Source organism: Telopea speciosissima, chromosome 10 (genome assembly GCF_018873765.1).
Source record: "Telopea speciosissima isolate NSW1024214 ecotype Mountain lineage chromosome 10, Tspe_v1, whole genome shotgun sequence".
In the NCBI taxonomy this organism is placed as follows: domain Eukaryota; kingdom Viridiplantae; phylum Streptophyta; class Magnoliopsida; order Proteales; family Proteaceae; genus Telopea; species Telopea speciosissima.
Window position 1 is genome coordinate 32,914,158 of NC_057925.1, and position 19,976 is coordinate 32,934,133.

Consider the following 19,976-nt stretch of genomic DNA (forward strand, 5'->3'; position numbering starts at 1 on the left):
TTGATGAGGTCCATGTCGGCCAGTCCGTTGCTCATAGCCGTATGGGTCGTGGCCTCATCCAAATCCTTGATGTCTAATGATTCCTTATTGAAGCGGGAGACGAAAGCTCGGATCGACTCGTCGGGCCTTTGCTTCACGCTGAGGAGGTTAACTGTTGTCTTCTTGTGTTTCATACTACTCTGGAAGCGCGTGACGAAGGCTCGACAGAGTTGAGCGAAGCTTGTTATAGAGTTCGGCAGCAACCAGGAGAACCATGAGGTCGCCGCGCCCTTCAGGGATGCAGGGAAGGCTCGACAAGAAACGATCTTGGTTCCTCCGTAGATGGTCATCATCGCATTAAAGTAGTTGATGTGATCCGTCGGGTCGGTCGTCCCGTCATATCGATCGAACATGGGAGGTTTGAACCCAGTCGGTAGCGGCGCGGTCATGATCTCAGGAGGATATGGGTGATGCCCGACCAACGAATAGGCGTCCGGGGTCGCTTGTTTCTTCAACCCCTCCACTTGCTCTGCCATGTCTCGTAGCCACCTCTCCAGCTCGGTTTCAGGTGCCCGGCCAACCTGCTCCTCCGTCCGAGGTCGGTAGGGTCGATCATCCCGTTATGGTCGGCCATTCTGGTCAGCTCGGTCCGCACCATCCTTCCTTGTTCTTCTTTCCTCCTGAAAGTTGGACCCACGGGGGCTCCCCTATTGTTCTTCTCCGGGAGGCGAGCTTTGACGCCGGGGGTTACGACGAGATCCTTCTCCTTGTCTCGCAGCGCGCCTTTCATTCGGCTCTTTCCCTTGTTCTCGGACTCTCCTCGGCTGTCCGTCCTCTCCTAGCCGTCCAAAAAATACCGACCTCCTCGCTACCGAGCCGGCTGGTTCGATTTCCTACCCTGTTCCCGGGCTTCGGCGATGCTCTTGCTCATCCCGCCGAGCGCCTCTACTAGGGCGCGGAGGTGGAGTCTTCTGACGAGACGGGTGTGAGGACGTGGCTCGGCTAGGCTCGGCCCTACGCCGGCCATAATTTTGCTGTAAGTTTCTCTCTGCACGGACCGGGGCTAGAGGGGGCGCGACCAGTGGTTGGCCCATCAGCCCGCCTCGGGCCATCTGGTTCATGAAGGTGCGTAGCATCTCGTCGGTGTGGAGCATCTGCAACTGCAAGTCCATAACTTGTCGATTATTTGCCGGGGCTTCAGGGTCCAAACTCTCCGGCAAGGGCGACGACGCTGGTAGGCCCATCCCGTCCAAGCTTGGCTCGGCTTGTACTCAGTCAGCCGCGGCCGTGGTTAGCACGCCTCCCCCATTCCCACCCTCCGGTGGGGGAATGGGACTGATCATGGTGCCCGTGATGGGCTGTGCACCCCCTGCCCGAGGGGGTTTTCTGTTTATCCCCTGCCGAGAGGCTTCGGGGGGCTCGTCCGTGCGGGAAGTCGAGCCATGCTGCCCTGATCTCGTGTGCACCATTATTGTTGCTCTTGAAGTTGGTAGAAACGACGATGCTTGCTGATGTCGTTCCCACAGACGGCGCCAAATTTGTTGCGGGTGAAAACCTCCGATGCCCTGTTCGCCCACGGATGAGCCTGCAAAAACCAAGCGATGAGCACAAGAGAGCCGATGTGGCTCCGGCCTAGGACTCTCTGATGCTCAAGTCAGGTCTCTAATGCAACAGCGTAACTGCGTAGTAAAAGCAAGATGAGGAATGGTGCTCCGTACCTGGGTATTTATAGAGTGAGGATGAGATGAGGCGGTTGGGAGAGTCCTAGTATGGTAGGAGTCCTTCTTTCGGAAGGTTCTCTCGCGTAGAGCGGAGTGGAGAGCTATTTTCGGGGTCGGGCTCTTATTAAGGTAAGAGTCCATGTAGAGTGTGATTCCGTGTTGTGCTAGGATCGTGGCTCGATCCTTATCCCGTGATTCTCAGGATGTGCTGACGTGGCCCGGAGATCCCTGATGGGGCGCTATGGCAGCTTCAGTGGAGGAGGGCTCGGCCTCGGAGGTCGGCTTAGGAGGTCGGCCTGGGAGGTCGGCCTGGGAGGTCGGCCCTAGAGGTTGGTCTCGGCCGTAAGCTCGGCCAGGAGTCTATGGTTGACCTGTATGAGCTCGGCCTCAGCCACCGGCTAGCTTGCGCGAGTCTGGCTCTGTCAGATGACTTATCGGAGATGGGGTCGGCCCGATTTCCTGCTCGGCCCAATTCGGTTCTTGGACTGAGGTCGGGTCGGCCATGTGGCAGCCTTGGATAGGTGGGGTGTTTTATGTCTCATCAAAGAAGTACAAAGGTAAATTCGTCCGATATGAACTGGTACTAGTTATAAAAAAAAATCCAATTATAAGAAATACAAGGATAAATTCATCCAATCCAAACCAATACCAACCAATTTTGATCATTATCGACCTAGACCGATACCAATTGCTAAATACTTGGATGTCTCGGGTTCGAGGCTCCTAGTAAAAAAATTAGTTCACACATTAATACCACTTGCCATCGCTTATTTAGATTTGTTAATGGGAAATTATTAACGTAACAAGGGTCTGTTATTTATCCAAACATAACAAGACACCAACTATCCCTTAAACTATTGTTAGGTGATAGAGTTGGAATAAACTAATGAGGACAAATGAGTCAAATCACATTAATGACTGGAAAATCAAGGAAATCCAAGAATTTTAACTTAATTTTTTAATAAGGGACTAAAACGTAATTCTGCACTACCCATCTTTCCGAAAAATCATCTACCCGACGATGAACCAACCCAACCTCTTTCTCTCTCATTTCCGGCGAGTTAAAGGTCCCTGAAAAAGTTGCTTACTGAATTTCTCCCAAACCCATCGCCCTCTTCGCCAGTCTCTCGTTCCTACATTCTTAATTCCTCATTTCCTCATTCTCTCCACATCGCGTTACTGTTGGAGTTGTCGAACTCTGCAATTGAGGCAGTGGCGCACCACCGTGTAATCTACCCAGCATCTCTCGTAACCTCTGGTTGTGGAAGCTCCAGAACGTAATGTCTCCTTTCCCTCCCCTCTCTTTGGTTTTCATCAACATTACCCTCTGTGTGAATTTGTTAGTTACCTTTCCATTGATGATGAATCCTGTCTACGAAGTGTTCGACAGAAGGTTCTTTGGAGGTCGGTATTGTGTGGCAGAGATTTTCTCTGTGTCTGGAACTTCGTCTTCTCTGTTGGAGATTTTCTGTGTCTGGAACTTGGTCTTTCTTATTTTTCTCTTCATTTCCTGTTAATCCCAAATAAAGTACGCTCTGTAAATCAATTTTTTTCCGTATTCTTCAATAATGGATCTCAAAAAGGCCAGGGGAGGGGGAGGAGGGAAAAAAAAGCTGACTTAAGTCGAAGTCAATTTTTTTTGTAGCCCAATCGAAGTAAGCTCTGCAAATCAATTTTTTTTTTCTTCTCTCTCCAAGTCACCAACCATTGCTGCTGCTGAAGCTCAATAATTGCTCAAACTTTGGTTGCAGAATGCCCCGAGTTTGGAAACAGAGGTGTGTATACTTTTATACTATATATTGTACTTAAGAGAGTGTTGGTCAGTGTGTTTGTGTACATTCCGAGCCCTTCAACCCATTCGTAACACTACACTACACTTCTTTGTCTTTCTCCTTTCCCTTGGAATAGTAATAGTTGGAGGAGGGACATAAGCTAAATAGAATTTTGACAGAATCTGTTTAGTGTCTCTGTTGCTAGAAAATATCTTATTGGTTTCAATATGTCTGGGGCGAAGTAAGCCATATGAATATCTTGATTGAGTGTGCACTTGGATACTTGGTTTTGACTTGCTTAAAGTTTGCCTTGCCTGTGGAGTTCAGATGTTATGAAAGCCTAACAGTCTAAATTACTTACCCAAATGTTATGATCACCTAAAAGTAAATTACTTTATCTAATTGAGTGATTAAATCCGAACTAAACATTACATATATGTTTAGGTAATAGTCTATTCTTATTTAGTTTTCTTGCTGTAACTAGTTTCTTTTTACCATTAATCATCTACAAAGGCGCCTTTTAAAAACTTACAAACCTAAACTAGAGTATATTGAACTAGTATAATCTAATAAGCTAACCTTGTAAATATTGCATTCAAGTTTTTTATAACGTAGTTGAATTTCCTCTTTGTGAAACTTAAGGGTAAGGAAGTCAGCCCTCTGCTCTCTTAAATTGAAAAACACTAAAATAATGGCAAAAAAATATTCCTGATAAATTAAATAAAATTCCTGAATATTGGTTGTAAGGAAAACATACGGGCCAGCAGCAAATTTTGAATTTTAAGTTCAGCAACAAGTCACAAAGCAACAAAGCTCTAATACTACTTGTAGTATTTGGAAGTAGATACAGTCCCAAAAAATTAGAACAAAAGGAGTGATTTGGAGTGGGTTTGTGGGCTTCAGGCTAGGAACCAGGTATTGTCCTTTAAAGAAACCTCAGACCTGAGATTGTACTTGCAAAAGAACCCTTCCACAAGTACAACCCCAGTTTCTAATCAAACCAGTAACTAGAAAATCTCTGAACTTGTAGAATATATGAACTAAGGGTTGAAATTTGAATGAGGTAGTAGAAGATGAAACAAAAGAAAAAAAATTCTGTTCATCATAAACAAAATTCTGGTTACCCCATCAAACTATTGGAGAACCCTTTTCTCTATTCCATGAAACCATAACAATAATCCACTATGAAAGCAAGAGTCGACTACAACCAATATATGGAGATGCTAGCTTGACTACTGTAATACTGAATGCTACCAAACTACTGATTACTGATTGCTAACCCTTACTTTGGGTGTCTTTTGTATTTTAACAGTGAGATTATATTTAGTTGCATAGAGTCCGAGAGTCTGGCCTAGAAATTTCTCAACAAAGAAGCTTCACAGGTGCTTGAAATCATTGGTTTGAATGGCTTTCAACATTTGACTCTCTTTCTCCAATGTCACAAGTGAATTTTACGAATGTGGTAGGTGATAGCCTTGGTTGGTGATTCTAGTGTAGCCTTCTAATTGCTCTCATTTGCTTTCTTGTATGCTTTAGCTCAAACTAGTAGAGCACTTGGGGATTCCCCAATAGATGGTGGTTCGAATCCATCAAGATTCATTGTATCTTCTTATGTCTAATTTTATGAATTATAATGGCATGAATGCAAATTTTAATTGTCATGTAACACTATAGAACTGAAAATATGGACAAAAATGTTGAAAAGTTGTTGGTGGTGTTCTTGTTGTATTTGTTGTTGGTGGTGGTGATCTTGTTGTATTTGTCGTTGTTGCTGGTGTCTTTCATGTGCTGAAATCTGAAATTTTTTTTGGGTGCATTAAATATTTGAAGATGTAGATCCTGAGTTCATCTTGGCTTCATGTGTCTTGCACAAGCATGCCTGTAGATGTGTGTGTAATTGTTTTTTTCTATGAGCAAAGTGAAGTTGCATAAAGAAAATGTACGTCATTTTTTTTTATGTAGAATTAAAGGTTTGTGAAGGCATGTCTCATTCAACATAAGTTGTAAGGAGGAGCTACAAAGAGGATCCTGAAGCACTATAACAAAGGAAAGATTCGAATGAAAATGAGAGTGCTTACAAATCAACTTTTGCTGGCAGGAGATTCCCACTCTTGCTGAAAATCTAGTTTTTGATGAGTTTGGTAGTAGATTAAGTAGTATTTCAAGTTTCAACTTGCAATGGGTCTTGGTGGCTCTCAAGAAGTATTTTCTTCAAACTATAGGAAACAAATCCATTGCCCAACTATTTCACTCATAAAGAGAGGTGGTAAGTGGATGAAGATGCCATGATCAATGCAAATCAAGATTCCCTTTTTCCTTTTACCTTCCTCTCTCTCCAATAATTCAACAATATTGAATCCTTGAGGAAAACAAAAAAAAAAATAAAAAATTCCTAGAACCTTCTATATAAGGAGAAGCTAGTTCTCATAACAACTTAAGTTGTGAACTTGTGATCAGTTGGAGTAGTACAAGCAGTGAGGGGACTTTTCATTATTTAGCTACTATTTGTAGCTTTTCAAGCTCTTTTTCCTGTAGAAACTTGGGAAAAAATGGTATGTGTTAGCTGTTACACTATTCTCTCCAGCTTATTTAATTGGGTCAGTGGCAGGTTCATAACTTGTACTTCTTTTGTTGTTTTCTTTAAAAAAAAATTTGTGTCTCTATCTCTTAGGATGACAAGATGAGTAATACGGTTGCAGATGCAGTAGACTATAAGGGATTTCCAGTTGAAAGGTCTAAAACTAGATGTTGGGTGCCTGATGCTCTTATCTTAGGTTTGTTATCCTCATGTTGATACTCAAGCTCTAATCTGGTGAGAGCTCACCGTTATACTTGTTATTCTCTTCTTCTACATTATTCTTTGTAAAATTCTCTGCAACTCTGTTCATTAGATCCTTGCTATTTATGCAGCTCTATCACCACCCTATCATCAAATTCAGATATCTGATTCCTTGAATTTTATGTTTCTTTCAATAGAGTTCAAGTCCAGAAAGCTTGAAATGGGAAACCCTTGTTGTTTCCCTAAATAAGGAACAGTTAGAGAACCTATTGCTTTTTGTAAGAATCTAAGGGGCAATTGGGTGTTTTCTCTCTTGTTGAAATAGGGAAAAGTGGAAGAAGTGAGAAGAAACATATTGAACTCATGCTTTGATGGTAGATATGACTGCATAACTAGAATGTTTTTTTGTGCAGAATCTTTTATGACTGGTCTTGAATGGGTTGTTATTAGCTGGTTGTAGCTAGTCCTCTCCTTATTTGCATAAATTGGACTTGCTCTGGACATGAATACATGAAGTCCCTTAGCTGCTCTGCTCTGTATTCTAGTTAATTATTCTGTGGGAAGTGGAGCCGCTGGAGATGTGTCAACATTTATTCCTACTAATGTAAATTTCTAGAAAATAGAAGTGCACATCACACCTTTCTTCTAGGAATTCGTGGACTGAATTTAGGTTTTATGGTGAATTGATTTGATGGTTTAAGTTGTTTAGGTTAAATCAGGAGTTGCTTTGTTATTTTTTGAGGTTTTCCTTCATCTAACTAAAATGGTAACTGGTAGGGATTACTGTGGGAGTTGCTAATTGTTTTCCTAGTTGAAGGAGTGGCTAGACGACTATGCATGTGTTCTTAGGGACTTGCATTAATTATATTGAGCTATTGATTTATTAAGGAATTACTAATGGGTAATTCTTCTATGTCTGAGAACTAGCTTTAATGCAATTAGCTGTTAGTGTGAAAGCTTTAATTGTTTCTTCATGTTGTTGCGATTATTCCACCAGGCAGAGTTCAGGATGAATTTCAAGCTCTATGCTTCAGTTCTATTGATGAGGCAATACCTGCACTGCTGCCAATGGGCTTTCTGTTAATATATTGTTTTAAAATATCTCTGTTGAATTTATTTTTAAGTGCCTTCTGACACACTCGTCGGTCTTTATATTTTTAGGAAAATCTGTGCAGAAGTAGGCAAAACCTGCAACAGAAAAGGCTAATGCAGCAAAGTCTGATTCTTTAGCAGATAAGTCAAAGGTGAAGATTGTTGAACCAGAAACAGTGACAAATCCTCATTCAGCAACGTCTTATAGATTCACGAGTCTCAAGTTGAACTGGAGTGTGCTTGATTGTATTCCTGTTGTGATAGCCTTGGTTGGTGATTCTAGTGTAGCCTTCTAATTGCTCTCATATGCTTTTTTGTATGAGTCTTTAGTTCAAACTGGTAGAGCACTTGGGGATTCCCCAAGAGATGGTGGTTCGAATCCATCAAGCTTCATTGAATTTTCTTATTTCTAAGTCTATGAATTATAATGGCATGAGTGCAAATGACAATTGTCATGTAACACTATAGAACTGAAAATACGGACAAAAATGTTGAAAAGTCGTTGGTACTTATTTTAGTTTTTTTTTTTTACTATAAAAGAGGGCATGTCATAGGATCCACTTAGGTTGGCATTTCGATTGTTCCCTTAGGCTACACCTCGATGCATGAGACAAGAGACTCTTGATTTTGGACTATTTGATTGGTAGAAGTACTGCACTACATTTTGCATACTTAATGTGAGCATAACATTTGAGTGATTTGGATTTTTAGTACAAATATCTTTATCTTCTTTATTTTAACTATGAATTCGAATTTGTGTCTGATGTTGGCATCTTCGGCAAGTGGTCTGGCTCTATTTGGGAGCTCAACGAGATTTGCAAACTATGTGATTGGTCTTGACTTTAAAGATGTTGGCTTATTTGATTTTTTTTTTGTGCCAATGAAATACAATTTTTTTTTTTTACTTTTTATTTCATGGGATTGCAGGGGAAAGAGAAAGAGAGAGGACAAAGGTGGGTGTAATCCAGGGAACTTGGACCAGCCTTGGCTCTTAAGGATCAGCAACTGTTGGGGTTTGAGAACACTAATACTGAAGTCAAAAGAATTTCTTTAGAGCATTCATTAGGCAAAGTTTCCCTGCAACCTCATCAATATCCTAGAAGAACAATATCACAAAGTTCTAACAGTCCTTGTTTACTCCTATACCTTCAAGCAGCACAAATCTACATAATCTGAAATCTTTTACACAAACTAGAACTACTCTTGCTATGCATTTTGAGCACTTAGGAGTGTCATTGCTGGAAACCTGACGAAATAAATCCTTGAACTCAGATGCACAAACCTGTTTTATAACAAAATGGTTGTGGTAGTTCACTAATGTTTTTTTGTTTTTTTGTTTTCCTTTTCTTGTGTAATCTCATTCATGTAATGATTGTTGTCAAGCTGTTGGGGTATTAGTTGTTGCAATTTAATGTTTTTCTATATCTTGGTACTCATCTTATGTAATGTGATTGGGTTTGCTTGTGATCAAAAGAGAAAGATCATTTTGGGATATGCTTGTTATTTCTAAACAGGGTCAGATTGCTAGATTCTATTTGAAATGAGTGATCTGTGGTCAAAAGCTTATCTCATTTTTTTTTCTTGGGGTGGATAGTGAGTTCTCTGTCTCTATAGGTGGTCTTACAAGGTTAATGTTCCCCATTAGATTGTAATTTTTTATGTAGCCATTAGATTGTAATAGATATGATTCCTTTTTTTGCAGAATATTTTGATACAGGGAGAGCAACTGCAAAAGGATATTTTTACAGCTTTGGAGTTGTTCTACTCGAGCTTTTAACTGGTAAGAGACCTATGGATGAAGCATTTATCCGTAAGGCACTAAGCTAGTCACATGGGTAAGAGTTACACTGCATGCAAGAGAACTTCCAGTTTAGGGTCTAAGAGGTTATTATAGTTACCTTTTACAAATGATAATACTTGGAGTGATACCAATTTACCAGTGTAAGAGAGTAATACGGAATCACTTAAGTAGTATCCAAATTCGGTTGTGTTCTTTTTGCTGCTTAATGTTGAAGATGAGTCACCTCTACACTCTATGATAATTGATATGGTTGCAGGTAATCTTAGTAGTTGGAATAAAGCTTCAATCAATTATAATACATCAATGGATTTTGAAATCCAAGAAAGACATGCTGTGGTTCAGGGAATTCCTCGTCAAAGTCAGTGACAAGCACTTTTGGTTTAGCTGACTTTTCATTTCCACTGTGGATCTCTGAAAATTGCTCCTTATTCTATCTAATTCCTACATTGTGTCTTTATAATTCAAATAAATTAGAAAGCAGAACAAAATTAGAACTTCCTAACAAAGAGTGTTTGACCAAAAGCTCATAGGAAAGTGTTATTAAGTCTTAAAAGAAGCCACAAATTTTGGACCAGTCAAAGAAAAAGTGTTAGTCCTAACAGAAGCCACAAGAACCTTTTTGGACCAGTCAAAGCAGGCTTTAGGGCTGCAGGTCTCACCCAATGGTTCTACCTGGTTTTACCAAATACCAACATGGATAGATCATTGGTTGACTGTAATATGCTAGTACTTAAATGCTCATAGCTCGTAGACTGAGTACCTTGGGTTATTCAAAATAAATAGATCCTAGGATTTCTAGGGTAATTTCCAAAAGGGTAAGCAGTATCCAAATTCGTTTCCTAGCATTGTTCCTGTGTCTTGGAGACATACTTTGCTGCCATCCCAGCTTCTCCTTCACAAGAAATATGGTTCCACGTGACAAATTTAACAGTTCCAAACATCAGCCACTAATAATACCCAACTTCATTTTGCTCAGTCACCCAATGTAGATACCACAAAAAGCATCACTAACTCTTGCAATTCTTCCAGTTTATTGCATCTGAACAAGTAACATTCCATGTTCGTCACTGACTTATTTCATCACCACTAACAATTCAGTTCAGGTTTTGTTTACCCAAGATTCATAATAGAAATTGAAGCACTGGTTGAATACCAGCAATTGGATTTAATAGTGTACTCATTATAGCATTGATGTGCCTTGAACCAGATCCCTCCAAGAGACCAACCATGATTGAGATTCTCCAAATGCTTGAGCAAATGAAATCCAGTAATATTGTATTGGATTCTTGATCTTTGTTTATGTATTCTTCTCTTTCCTGATTGGAAAAAACCAATGCCTGTAAAATGCTCTTTTCTAAGATGATAATAACCAACCAATATTCTCTCTTCCAAGATGATAGAACTGTTAGATTTGTCACGTGGAACCATAGAAACTAGGAAAATGCAAATGTGGTGTTTCGTATGATGTGCTGACCTATTCATGACCTCCTGGCTGAACTTAACTCAGATGCGACCTCACAGGAAAATGCAAATGCCTTCATTTTTCTTTAAAAAAAAAATCAAGTATTTTTTAACCAAAACCAATGTATTAATCCTTGATGGATTCGAACCATCATACCCTGGATAATCCCCAGGTGCTCTCCCATTTTGAGCTAAGGATTCACCTTAAAAGAAAAAACATGTTTGATTGAAACACTATTTGTTCCCGGGGAATTTGGTGCAAAATGATCTGTGGAACCATTCTACAAACATGCGTGCTCATCTATTTCAATTACAGAACCAATTGGAATAAAGAGGTAAGAAGAGTCGAGTTTTCCCCCATCAATTTTATCAATATTTGTTCTATTCTATTATCAAAACACTAAAATGGCTCTGATTTTTCCCAAAAGGCATCAATAGCTGAGGAGAGGATACGGCAGTGGGTAGGACACTACGATGAGATACCTAATGACATAGAGAACTAATTAAATTCAGATATAAGGGAAGGGAGGATTAAGCTTCTCTTCCAAGTTGATATCGTTCTTTCAAGAACAAAGATTCACATTGTTTAGCTTCTCTTCCATTGTTTGGGGAGATGCTACAACTTTGGATTCAAAACTAAATCTCAGAGTCTCTCCTTCGTTTATGTCATTGCAGTGCATGAAATAGGTCTTTAGATAACATGTTCTGAGGTTGAAGATAATACCTGTGGAGATGTATAGGGTTTCTACCGCAACGCACTGCAAGATTCACGAACTGCGGAGGATGAGATATCTTCGCAAAATAGGGTTTCTACGGCAACGCAATCCCGGTCCAAGATTCACGAAGGAGAACTGGTTTCGTTGAGAAGTCAAGAGAGGGAAGAGGGAAGACAATGTCTTTGGGTAAAAGCTCTAACACGATTTCATTTCAGTCGTCGGACGGGAAAAGCTCAACCCAGTCGCCGTGGTCGTGAACACACCCCGTCTCCTTTGTCGCCAACGCCGGTCCCAGTGAGGATTCGTGAAAGGATGAGTAACGCGAGACGGGTCTCTGGTTTGGGATTGGTTAGGGTTAAGTGGTTAACCAAGGTTAACCTTGAAAATTCAAAGAGGGCCGTTCGATTGCCTCATGACACGTGTCGTATTCTCAAGTGTATGTTATGAACTGACATAAATACCATGTAATATGTTAATTTACAATATAAGCATGAGATTCTAATAAAGAAAATGAAATATCCAAATTGTCCTACCTAATTGATAGTTAAATGTTTTATTCTTTATTGTTTACTGGTCTTTTCACCTCTTTGTTAATTTAACAAATGTAACTCACCCTTGTTACATGAATAACAACCCTTTGTTAATATACCAATATAAATTTACATAAAAAATATACTGTAATATTTTCCTTAGGCTTAAAGGTGAAATGAACCCTTGAAACTACACTAAATTCAAGCTTGTGAAAAATAATTAATTATTCAACAACAAATACCAATATATTAAATATGAAAGAAAGAATGCCACTTGGTTGCCCCAGACACGTCGTCCCTGTGCCTAACAAAGGGGTGTGTGAAATGACCACCACACCCCTGGTCATATCTAGGGTTAAGTGGGAGTGACGATCATTTCACACGCCTTTGTGTCAATATGCAGCTAATAATGCAAACCATGCCATATCTAACCAATGTGGCTCAAAGAAATGGAATCTCCACGTTCACTTCCCCCATGTAGCCACGAAAGGAACACTTTTACTGATAAGAATAAAAGATTAACCCCTTATAACTAGGTAAAATAAATTTTCCGTGAGAAAAGAAAAGAAAAAAAAAGAGTGATAATATTTAGGGAAAATTTCCTAGATCTACTAGATTAAAAAAAGAATTACAAAATAAGTATATTATAAATTTGTTTTACATCCATAAAGTTATATTTTGAAAAGATTTACCCAATCCCCAAATCAGTTAGTTATCGTCCCGCCCAAACTATAAACTTTCTAATATACCCTTTGATTCAATTTTTTTCCTTAAAACAAACACTAAAGATAATGCTTTAACCGTTTGCATTATCCCCCCCAAAAAAAAAAAAAAAAAATAGTGTAACCGTTTGCACTTTGCACAACTCATTGAGTCCTCTCTTATTTCTATTTGACGGGAAACTTGCAGAAACTAGCAAAAGTTGTCCTCGCTAAGTGCTTCCCTCATCTTCACTCCCTGTTTTAATCCCTTAGTGCAAACCTGGTAAGTATTGGCTCTCTTTCTATACCCCAGTTGTAGCTTTTTTTTTTTTCTTTTTTTTTTCTTTTTTACCATTTTGACTGGCTCCGTTTAGAGTTGCGAGTGATGTGTTGAATCAGGTTTTTATTGGTGGTATAATTGGTTTGTCCCTATGTGCGATCTTGTTGCAATTGATATCTCGTTGGCTTCATTGTTTCAAGATCAGTTTTGCATTAGTGGCAGTAGTCTTTTCTAATAAAGGGTATAGATAAATGATCTTAATGGAAGTGAAAATACAGACAGGTAGTGCTTATGAGTGAAATGCAAGGCAGGAAAATTCATGTACTATTTGAGGTTTATCGGGTAGATAGATTAGTTTCTCTTCTTTTTTGTTTTAGGCCATTAATGTCTTCTGCTGAAGGTCTGTTGTAGGAATTGTAGGCAGGTTTTGGTTCTTAAAATCATTGGCTGAGAGTCTTGACTTAGGACTAGTAGGCATCGATTTGTAACAATGTAAATAGGGACGTTTCCTCTTCATTACTTGAGAGAAATTCTAGACCATGTTTGATTTCTGAAATCGTTCAATGAAAATTGGTCATCAATTGCAGCTTCAAAAAAAAAAAAAAAAAAAAAAAAAAAACTGTGTTGTTGAAAAACAGTACTTTAGAGGGTGTCCAGGATGCTGATAAAGCAAAATTCAAGCTTGCTCCACATGACTCACATTCAATCTTATTGGCATCCACATTTATCCAGCCTCTATGGGCACAGGCAAAGCCAATGAACTCGCGACCTTTGGTTTTCCAAACCAATTTGGTTTCCATAAACAAAGAGTGGGAGGGGGGAGGTATTTGTTAGAAGTAGCAAATAATGATTCGGTTTCCTGTTATTATGATGGGCATTTTATGTTAATGTTGTTAAATGGTTCCATATTGATATTCCCAATTAAAAAGTGAATGTTGTCTACCTTGCTTTGGACGATTGGATGTGAAACCTCATATTCAGTTAATAAGCTTTAATTGTTAGGTTAGTAGTGCTTACAATATTATCTTTCTGAAAATTTATTTAGTATATTTTTTCTTCTTCTTTAACTTTCTTCAAATTTTTAGTGCTACAGAAGAACTTTATATGCGTTCTCCATACGCAATGGAAACTGGTAGTAGTGTTCTTGTGTTATGTACGGCTAGAAGAAATGTAGAATCTGATTTGGGTATCATGGAATATTCTGGAGGTGATTCATTTGCTTTGAGAATTGATCAAAGTTTCACATATGATCGCGCTTGATGAACACAGACCATCACTCTTTTAGGCTAAAGTATACTCTTTCTTGTGCCACACCAATGATGCTCACCCTATCACAAAATGAGGACATACAGAACCTCATTGATTATCCGTTTGAGTCTAAGATTGCGTAGGTATTCATTTTCAAGGAAAATGCAGTTATGCATGGGTCCTCACAAGTGGCAAAGTAAGTTAAATGCACTTTCGTTTTTTCGTTGTGATATAGACAATTCATTATTGTTTATTGGTTAAGATGAATTCCTTAACATAGGACCAATATTTTTGTTTTGTAAATACAGTACATCATCACAGGAATTGGGTCAAAGAGATGGAATCATGCAAAGATCATCGATTATGGCGACACCTGATCAAGTCCATAGAATGGCTACATTTTGGTCCAATGTGCTTGAAGGTGATGGTCAGATTTTTGACAGTGCAGCTGATTTCAAGAAAACCATTGCTAAGTATGCTATTGCCCATAAATTTGGGTATCATATGAAGCGGACTGACCCAAACATGGTCAAGGCAGTGTGTGACTTACGTAGTTGTGACTGGTACATTTGTGCAAGTATTATTCACGATACAGGCTGTTTTCGGGTGTACAAATCCAACTTGCAACATTTTCATCCATGTGGTTATAGCACCCAACACAAGACAAAGGTTTCAAAGATAGTTATCGCTGATGTAATACTCGATAAATTACGTGATTGTCCAAAATATCGTCCTATAGAGATCGTTCGAGACATAAGCAGGGAGTATGGTGTTAGATTATCATACCAACAAGTGTGGAGATGTAGAGAGTTGGCCACAAGTTTGTTAGTTGGCTCACAAGAGGACTCATACAAGACCATTCCATGGCTTTGTCGTAAGATTAAGGAGTCCAATCCTGGAAGTGTAGCCAAGTATACTTTGGAACCGGATGGAAGTTTCAGTAAGCTCTTTATAGCATTTTCTGCATGTTTGCATGGATTCACTGAAGCTTGTAGACGCTTGCTTTTGCTTGATGGGACATTCATCACTTCGAAATACAAAGGTACATTGCTTGCTGCTTCCGCATATGATGCAGATGATGGTATGCTACCGATTGCATTTGGTGTTGTCCCGTCTGAATCAATTGATAATTGGGAATGGTATTTGATTAAATTGAGACATGCATTGCAATATGAGATTGGAGATGAGCTGGTTTTCATATCCGATCGACACACTGGTATTATACAAGGACTACACCATGTCTTTCCTAGTTGTCCTCATGCACATTGCCTACGCCACTTGAAGGAGAACTTTAAAAAGTACCTAAAGGGTCGCTACAATCAGTCATTTAAGGCAGCTATGGAAGCACAACTAGACAAGATTGCTTATTCACGCACAATGCATGATTATGAGAAAAATATGGAGGTCATGCATAAAATGAATCGTTCTGCTCATGAGTGGGTGATCCAAGCACAACCGGAAAATTGGGTAATTGCCTTATTCAAAGGAAACCGATATGATAAGCTAAATTCAAATTTGACTGAAATTTATAATGCATGGATAAAGGATGCCCGTGAGTTGCCTATATGTCACCTTATTGACACAATTCGGTTGCAAACAATGAAAGTCATGAATGATAGGAGGACTGAGTGCTCCAAACGGCAAGATGTTGTCGGCCCTAGGATTGCGAAGAAGTTGAAGGAATTGGTAAGCGCTTCTCATAAGTTTTTAGCCTTTCGATAAGGTGAAATGTTGTTTGAAGTTCATGAGAATGATCAATATTGGCATGTTGACCTTGGACATCGGACGTGCTCATGTAAAGCATGGAGCACGAGTTCGATAGTATGTGTACATGCTTGTGCTTGTATTAGGACCTTTGGGCTGGACGTGTATATGTTTGTTGATGATCACCATAAGACTTTTGCGTATAAAATCATATATAGTCAAGGAATTAACCCAATGGACACAAGTGATCGACCCACGATACAAGAGTTGGTTAGTCATGGTGATGACAACAGTGATTTGCATGCAAATGAAGTTAGGGAGGGGCATATTAATCCACCTCATACTAGGCGACCTCCCGGCAGACCCCGCAAGAAACGTATAGAGTCTCAAGAGGTCCCTAGACGTACCACCCACTATAGTCGGTGTCTTGAGATTGGTCATAACCAGCAACGGTGCACTGCACCAATATAAATTCCCGATGGTATGTTTTTAAATACTTTTTTTTGTTCATTCCTTATTAGTTTATTAAAGTTTCTTACCAAAAAAAATTAGTTTATTAAAGTACTAATGAATTTGTAATTTTTTATTGACAGGTGACATGTTTTATCACCCAAGTTGTTGATGAATCCTGGGTCCAATGGAGTTTAGTTTTGTATTTTGTTTAATTATTTCCCTTACTTATATGAACTTTGGTGATGCTTGATCGTTGAACATTTTGATTTTTTAGTATTTTATTTGTATTAAAATACCTGCATTGTTTTGCCCTCCTTACAATGTTATTTCAAGTTCGTTTTGCTTGAGTCTCGCTTTTGTTTACATACAATCACCAATCGTCATTGTTAATCTAGACTTAGTGGGTTATTGATCTCTCTCTCTACCGAGGTGAAATTAAGACTAGAAACTCTATATATGTAATACTATTGATTGGTCTCACTGGAAGGAATCCATCGCGTCTTCCATATCTTCCCTTCCATTTGTATTTTCCCATCTTTATCACATGTGATATAGAATCCTATTCATATGGGAACTTTATATCACATGGGAGACACTTTATCTCCTTCTTTTATCTCATTGTATTCTTTGTATAAATATCCCTTTGAATATTAATGGAAAACACAGTAATATTGCATCCAATCAAAGCGAATTACCGTGAAACCTTTGGCTCTTGTCGAAACCTTCAATAAAGAAAAAACAATTTCAACAAATTATCTTTGAGATTGGGAATCATACATTATATGATGTTTATCATTAATTTTTACTATCGAAAGTGAAGAGTTCAGGTGTGGTCTCATTTTAAGTTTTAACTTTCAAGCATTTCTTATTAAATTATGGAATATGGGTTCAAGTGTTAAACAAGGTTTACTGTTTCATAAAACCCTCTTGGGACAGCCAAGCATGTAGAACTGAGACCAGCACCCTAGTTGTTACGTGGGGTGGCGTAAGACCATAAACCCACTCAATCATTAAAATTCATTTATACACTCTATCATTGGGTGTTACTTAGACAGGTAGACCTAGCTAGCTAGAGTCCTTTAGAAGCTTCAATGACAGTGATTAAGGTTTACTATTGAGGTTAGAGAAAAACAGACCAAGCCCATCTTAGCCCAGCCTACCTTGTGGGGCCTACTCCCCACCCCTTCATTATCCAATCTCTTTCTTTTGAAAGAGTGCCTTGCTAGGACCGGTAGGGGTGGGGGGGAGTCCGTGAAGTGTTGGGTGGGGTCAGTTTTTTCTCGTGCTATTTAATGGTCATGCCATGTGGCAAATATGTGTCTGGTGTCAGGTGTGCGGCGTGTTCTTCATGGACACCTCCTCTTCTTATCTCTAGTTGTGTTCTTCATGGACTCCTCTTCTTCTTATCTCTAGTTGTCTATATATGACTCCATCCCTCTCCCCCAAAACCTCTACAAGGAAGAAAAAAATAAAAAATAAAACTGCAACAAGGACAAAGAAAGTGAGAGAGAGCCAATACTCACCAGGACTAGTGAAGATGATTAACGAGTAGAAGAAAGATAACGAGATAGACATAAGTGATGATGATTAACGAGTGAAAGAGGGATAACAAGATAGAGATAAAGGGAAGCACCTAACCGACTTCTATTAATCTTGCAAGTTTCCCTATAAAAAAGGGAATTCAATAAGTTGTGCAAATGGTGGTTGTTTTTTTTTTTTTTTTTTGAAAGTGCAAACGATTACACTAGTAAGGCATTATCTTTAGCGGTTTTTTTTTGGGGGGGGGGGGGAAAGTGAGTCAAAGGGTACATTAGAAAGTTTAATTATATTTTTTTGTTGGGCGGGAAGGAAACTAACTAATTTGGGGATTGGGTAAATCTTTTTAAAATATAACTTTATGGATGTAAAACAAATTTAAAATATACTTATTTTGTAATTCTTTTTTTAATCTAGTAGATCTAGAAAATTTGGGAATTTGTTTTACATCCATACAGTTATATTTTGAAAAGATTTACCCAATCCCCAAATCAGTTAGTTACCGTCCCGGCCAAACTATAAACTTCCTAATATATCCTCTGACTCAATTTTTTTCCTTGAAAAAAACACTCAAGATAATGCTTTAACCGTTTGCATTACCCAAAAAAAATAAAAAAAAATAGTGTAACTGTTTGCACTTTGCACAACTCATTGAATTCTCTCTTATTTCTATTTGGCGGGAAACTTGCAGAAACTAACAAAAGTGGTGCTCGCTAAGTGCTTCCCTCTTCTTCACTCCCTGTTTTAATCCTTTAGTGCAAACCTAATAAGGCATTATCTTTAGCTTTTTTTTTGGGGGGAAAAAGTGAGTTAAAGGGTATATTAGAAAGTTTAATTATATTTTTTTGTTGGGCGGGAAGGAAACTAACTAATTTGGGGATTGGGTAAATCTTTTTAAAATATAACTTTATGGATGTAAAACAAATTTAAAATATACTTATTTTATAATTCTTTTTTTAATCTAGTAGATCTAAGAAATTTTCTCTAATATTTAATGGTTTCTGTTCCTGTTGATCAAACGGTTAGAATTATCTAATCTTTTTACAGATCAAACGGCTAAGATTTATCGCTTGTGGCCAATCGGATACCACATTGAACAAACTCATCGAATTACGCTTTTTGTTTTTGAAATTCGAAGGCTCAAAATTTCGGGAAAAAAAATTTAATCGTCAAAGTTAACGGAGATCACGTAAACTACATCTATGATCTATCATTGTTTTGTAACATTTGTGACGGCGAAGTTTGGTTCTGCCGTCAAAGATAACGGAGATAAACCAGCAACTCTTCCGAAGCAGTAACCGTTATCAAGACGGAGAAAAAAGCACTTCAGTTCTCTTCTCTTCTCCATTTTTAGTGGAAGAGAAGAACAATTCTGATTCTGCTTCAAACAATGAAATTCCATTTTCTCGGAAAGAATAAGAAATTTAAAAGAAAAGGAAAAACATTTCCATGGAATAAGATTCAACGACAGAGAGAATGGGAGAGAGAGAGAAAGAGGCTGACCTCCATTGAGCCAGAGCACTAGAGGCTTTTCTGCAACTCCTTCTTCAGCTTCGAAGAACCAATAGAACAAAGCTTTCTCATCTTGTGGTCGGACATTGACATATCCGGCGAAATGACGGAAATTCACCGGCGATTGTCCGGGTAAACCCTCCACTCTATCTGCTTCTTGTTGCTGCAAATCTTCGCCGGCATTCTCTCCCTCACCTTGAACTACTACTACTCCAACCGTCGATAAAACCGACAAACCACAAACCAGATACCGGAATATCCAAATCCCACTACCCTTCATTATTACCAACACACACACTCTCTCTCTCTCTCTCTCTCTCTCTCTCTCACGGCGATAGACAAGTCTGGTAAGAGTTTTATATTTTTTTAATGCAAAAAAATATATATACATAAAACAAAAGAGGGGTGGTAGTTTTTTTTGTCATGGTGAAGGGACAACTTTTAGAGTTTTAGTCTACTTTTGATTCTCTTTTTAGGTAACGGTAAAATTGGATTTTGATAAGAATTTGAAAGTGACTTTATCATTATATTATGTGGGGAGGAATAAGCACACTGTCGGTGTGCGGTAAATTAGCGTGTGGTATCAATGGAGGCATGGGATGGGATATCATACAAGAGGTACAAGGGTCATTTTCTAAGTGGGGAGGAGATAGACAATGGGAGGTCTAGTAGCTTACAATACACTAGCATT

At 38.9% G+C, this 19,976-nt stretch overlaps 1 protein-coding gene across 1 annotated transcript in view; it reads right to left on the bottom strand.

The window, feature by feature from the left end:
- LOC122643482 (serine carboxypeptidase-like 35) overlaps window positions 1-19,626 on the bottom strand; it is a 36,466-nt gene extending 16,840 nt beyond the window's left edge. The window contains exon 1 of the mRNA XM_043837100.1: window positions 19,277-19,626. Within this exon, the coding sequence (XP_043693035.1) occupies window positions 19,277-19,565 (289 nt within the window). The 5' untranslated portion in view covers window positions 19,566-19,626. The remainder of the gene's footprint in view (window positions 1-19,276) is intronic.
- Window positions 19,627-19,976: the final 350 nt, after the last annotated feature.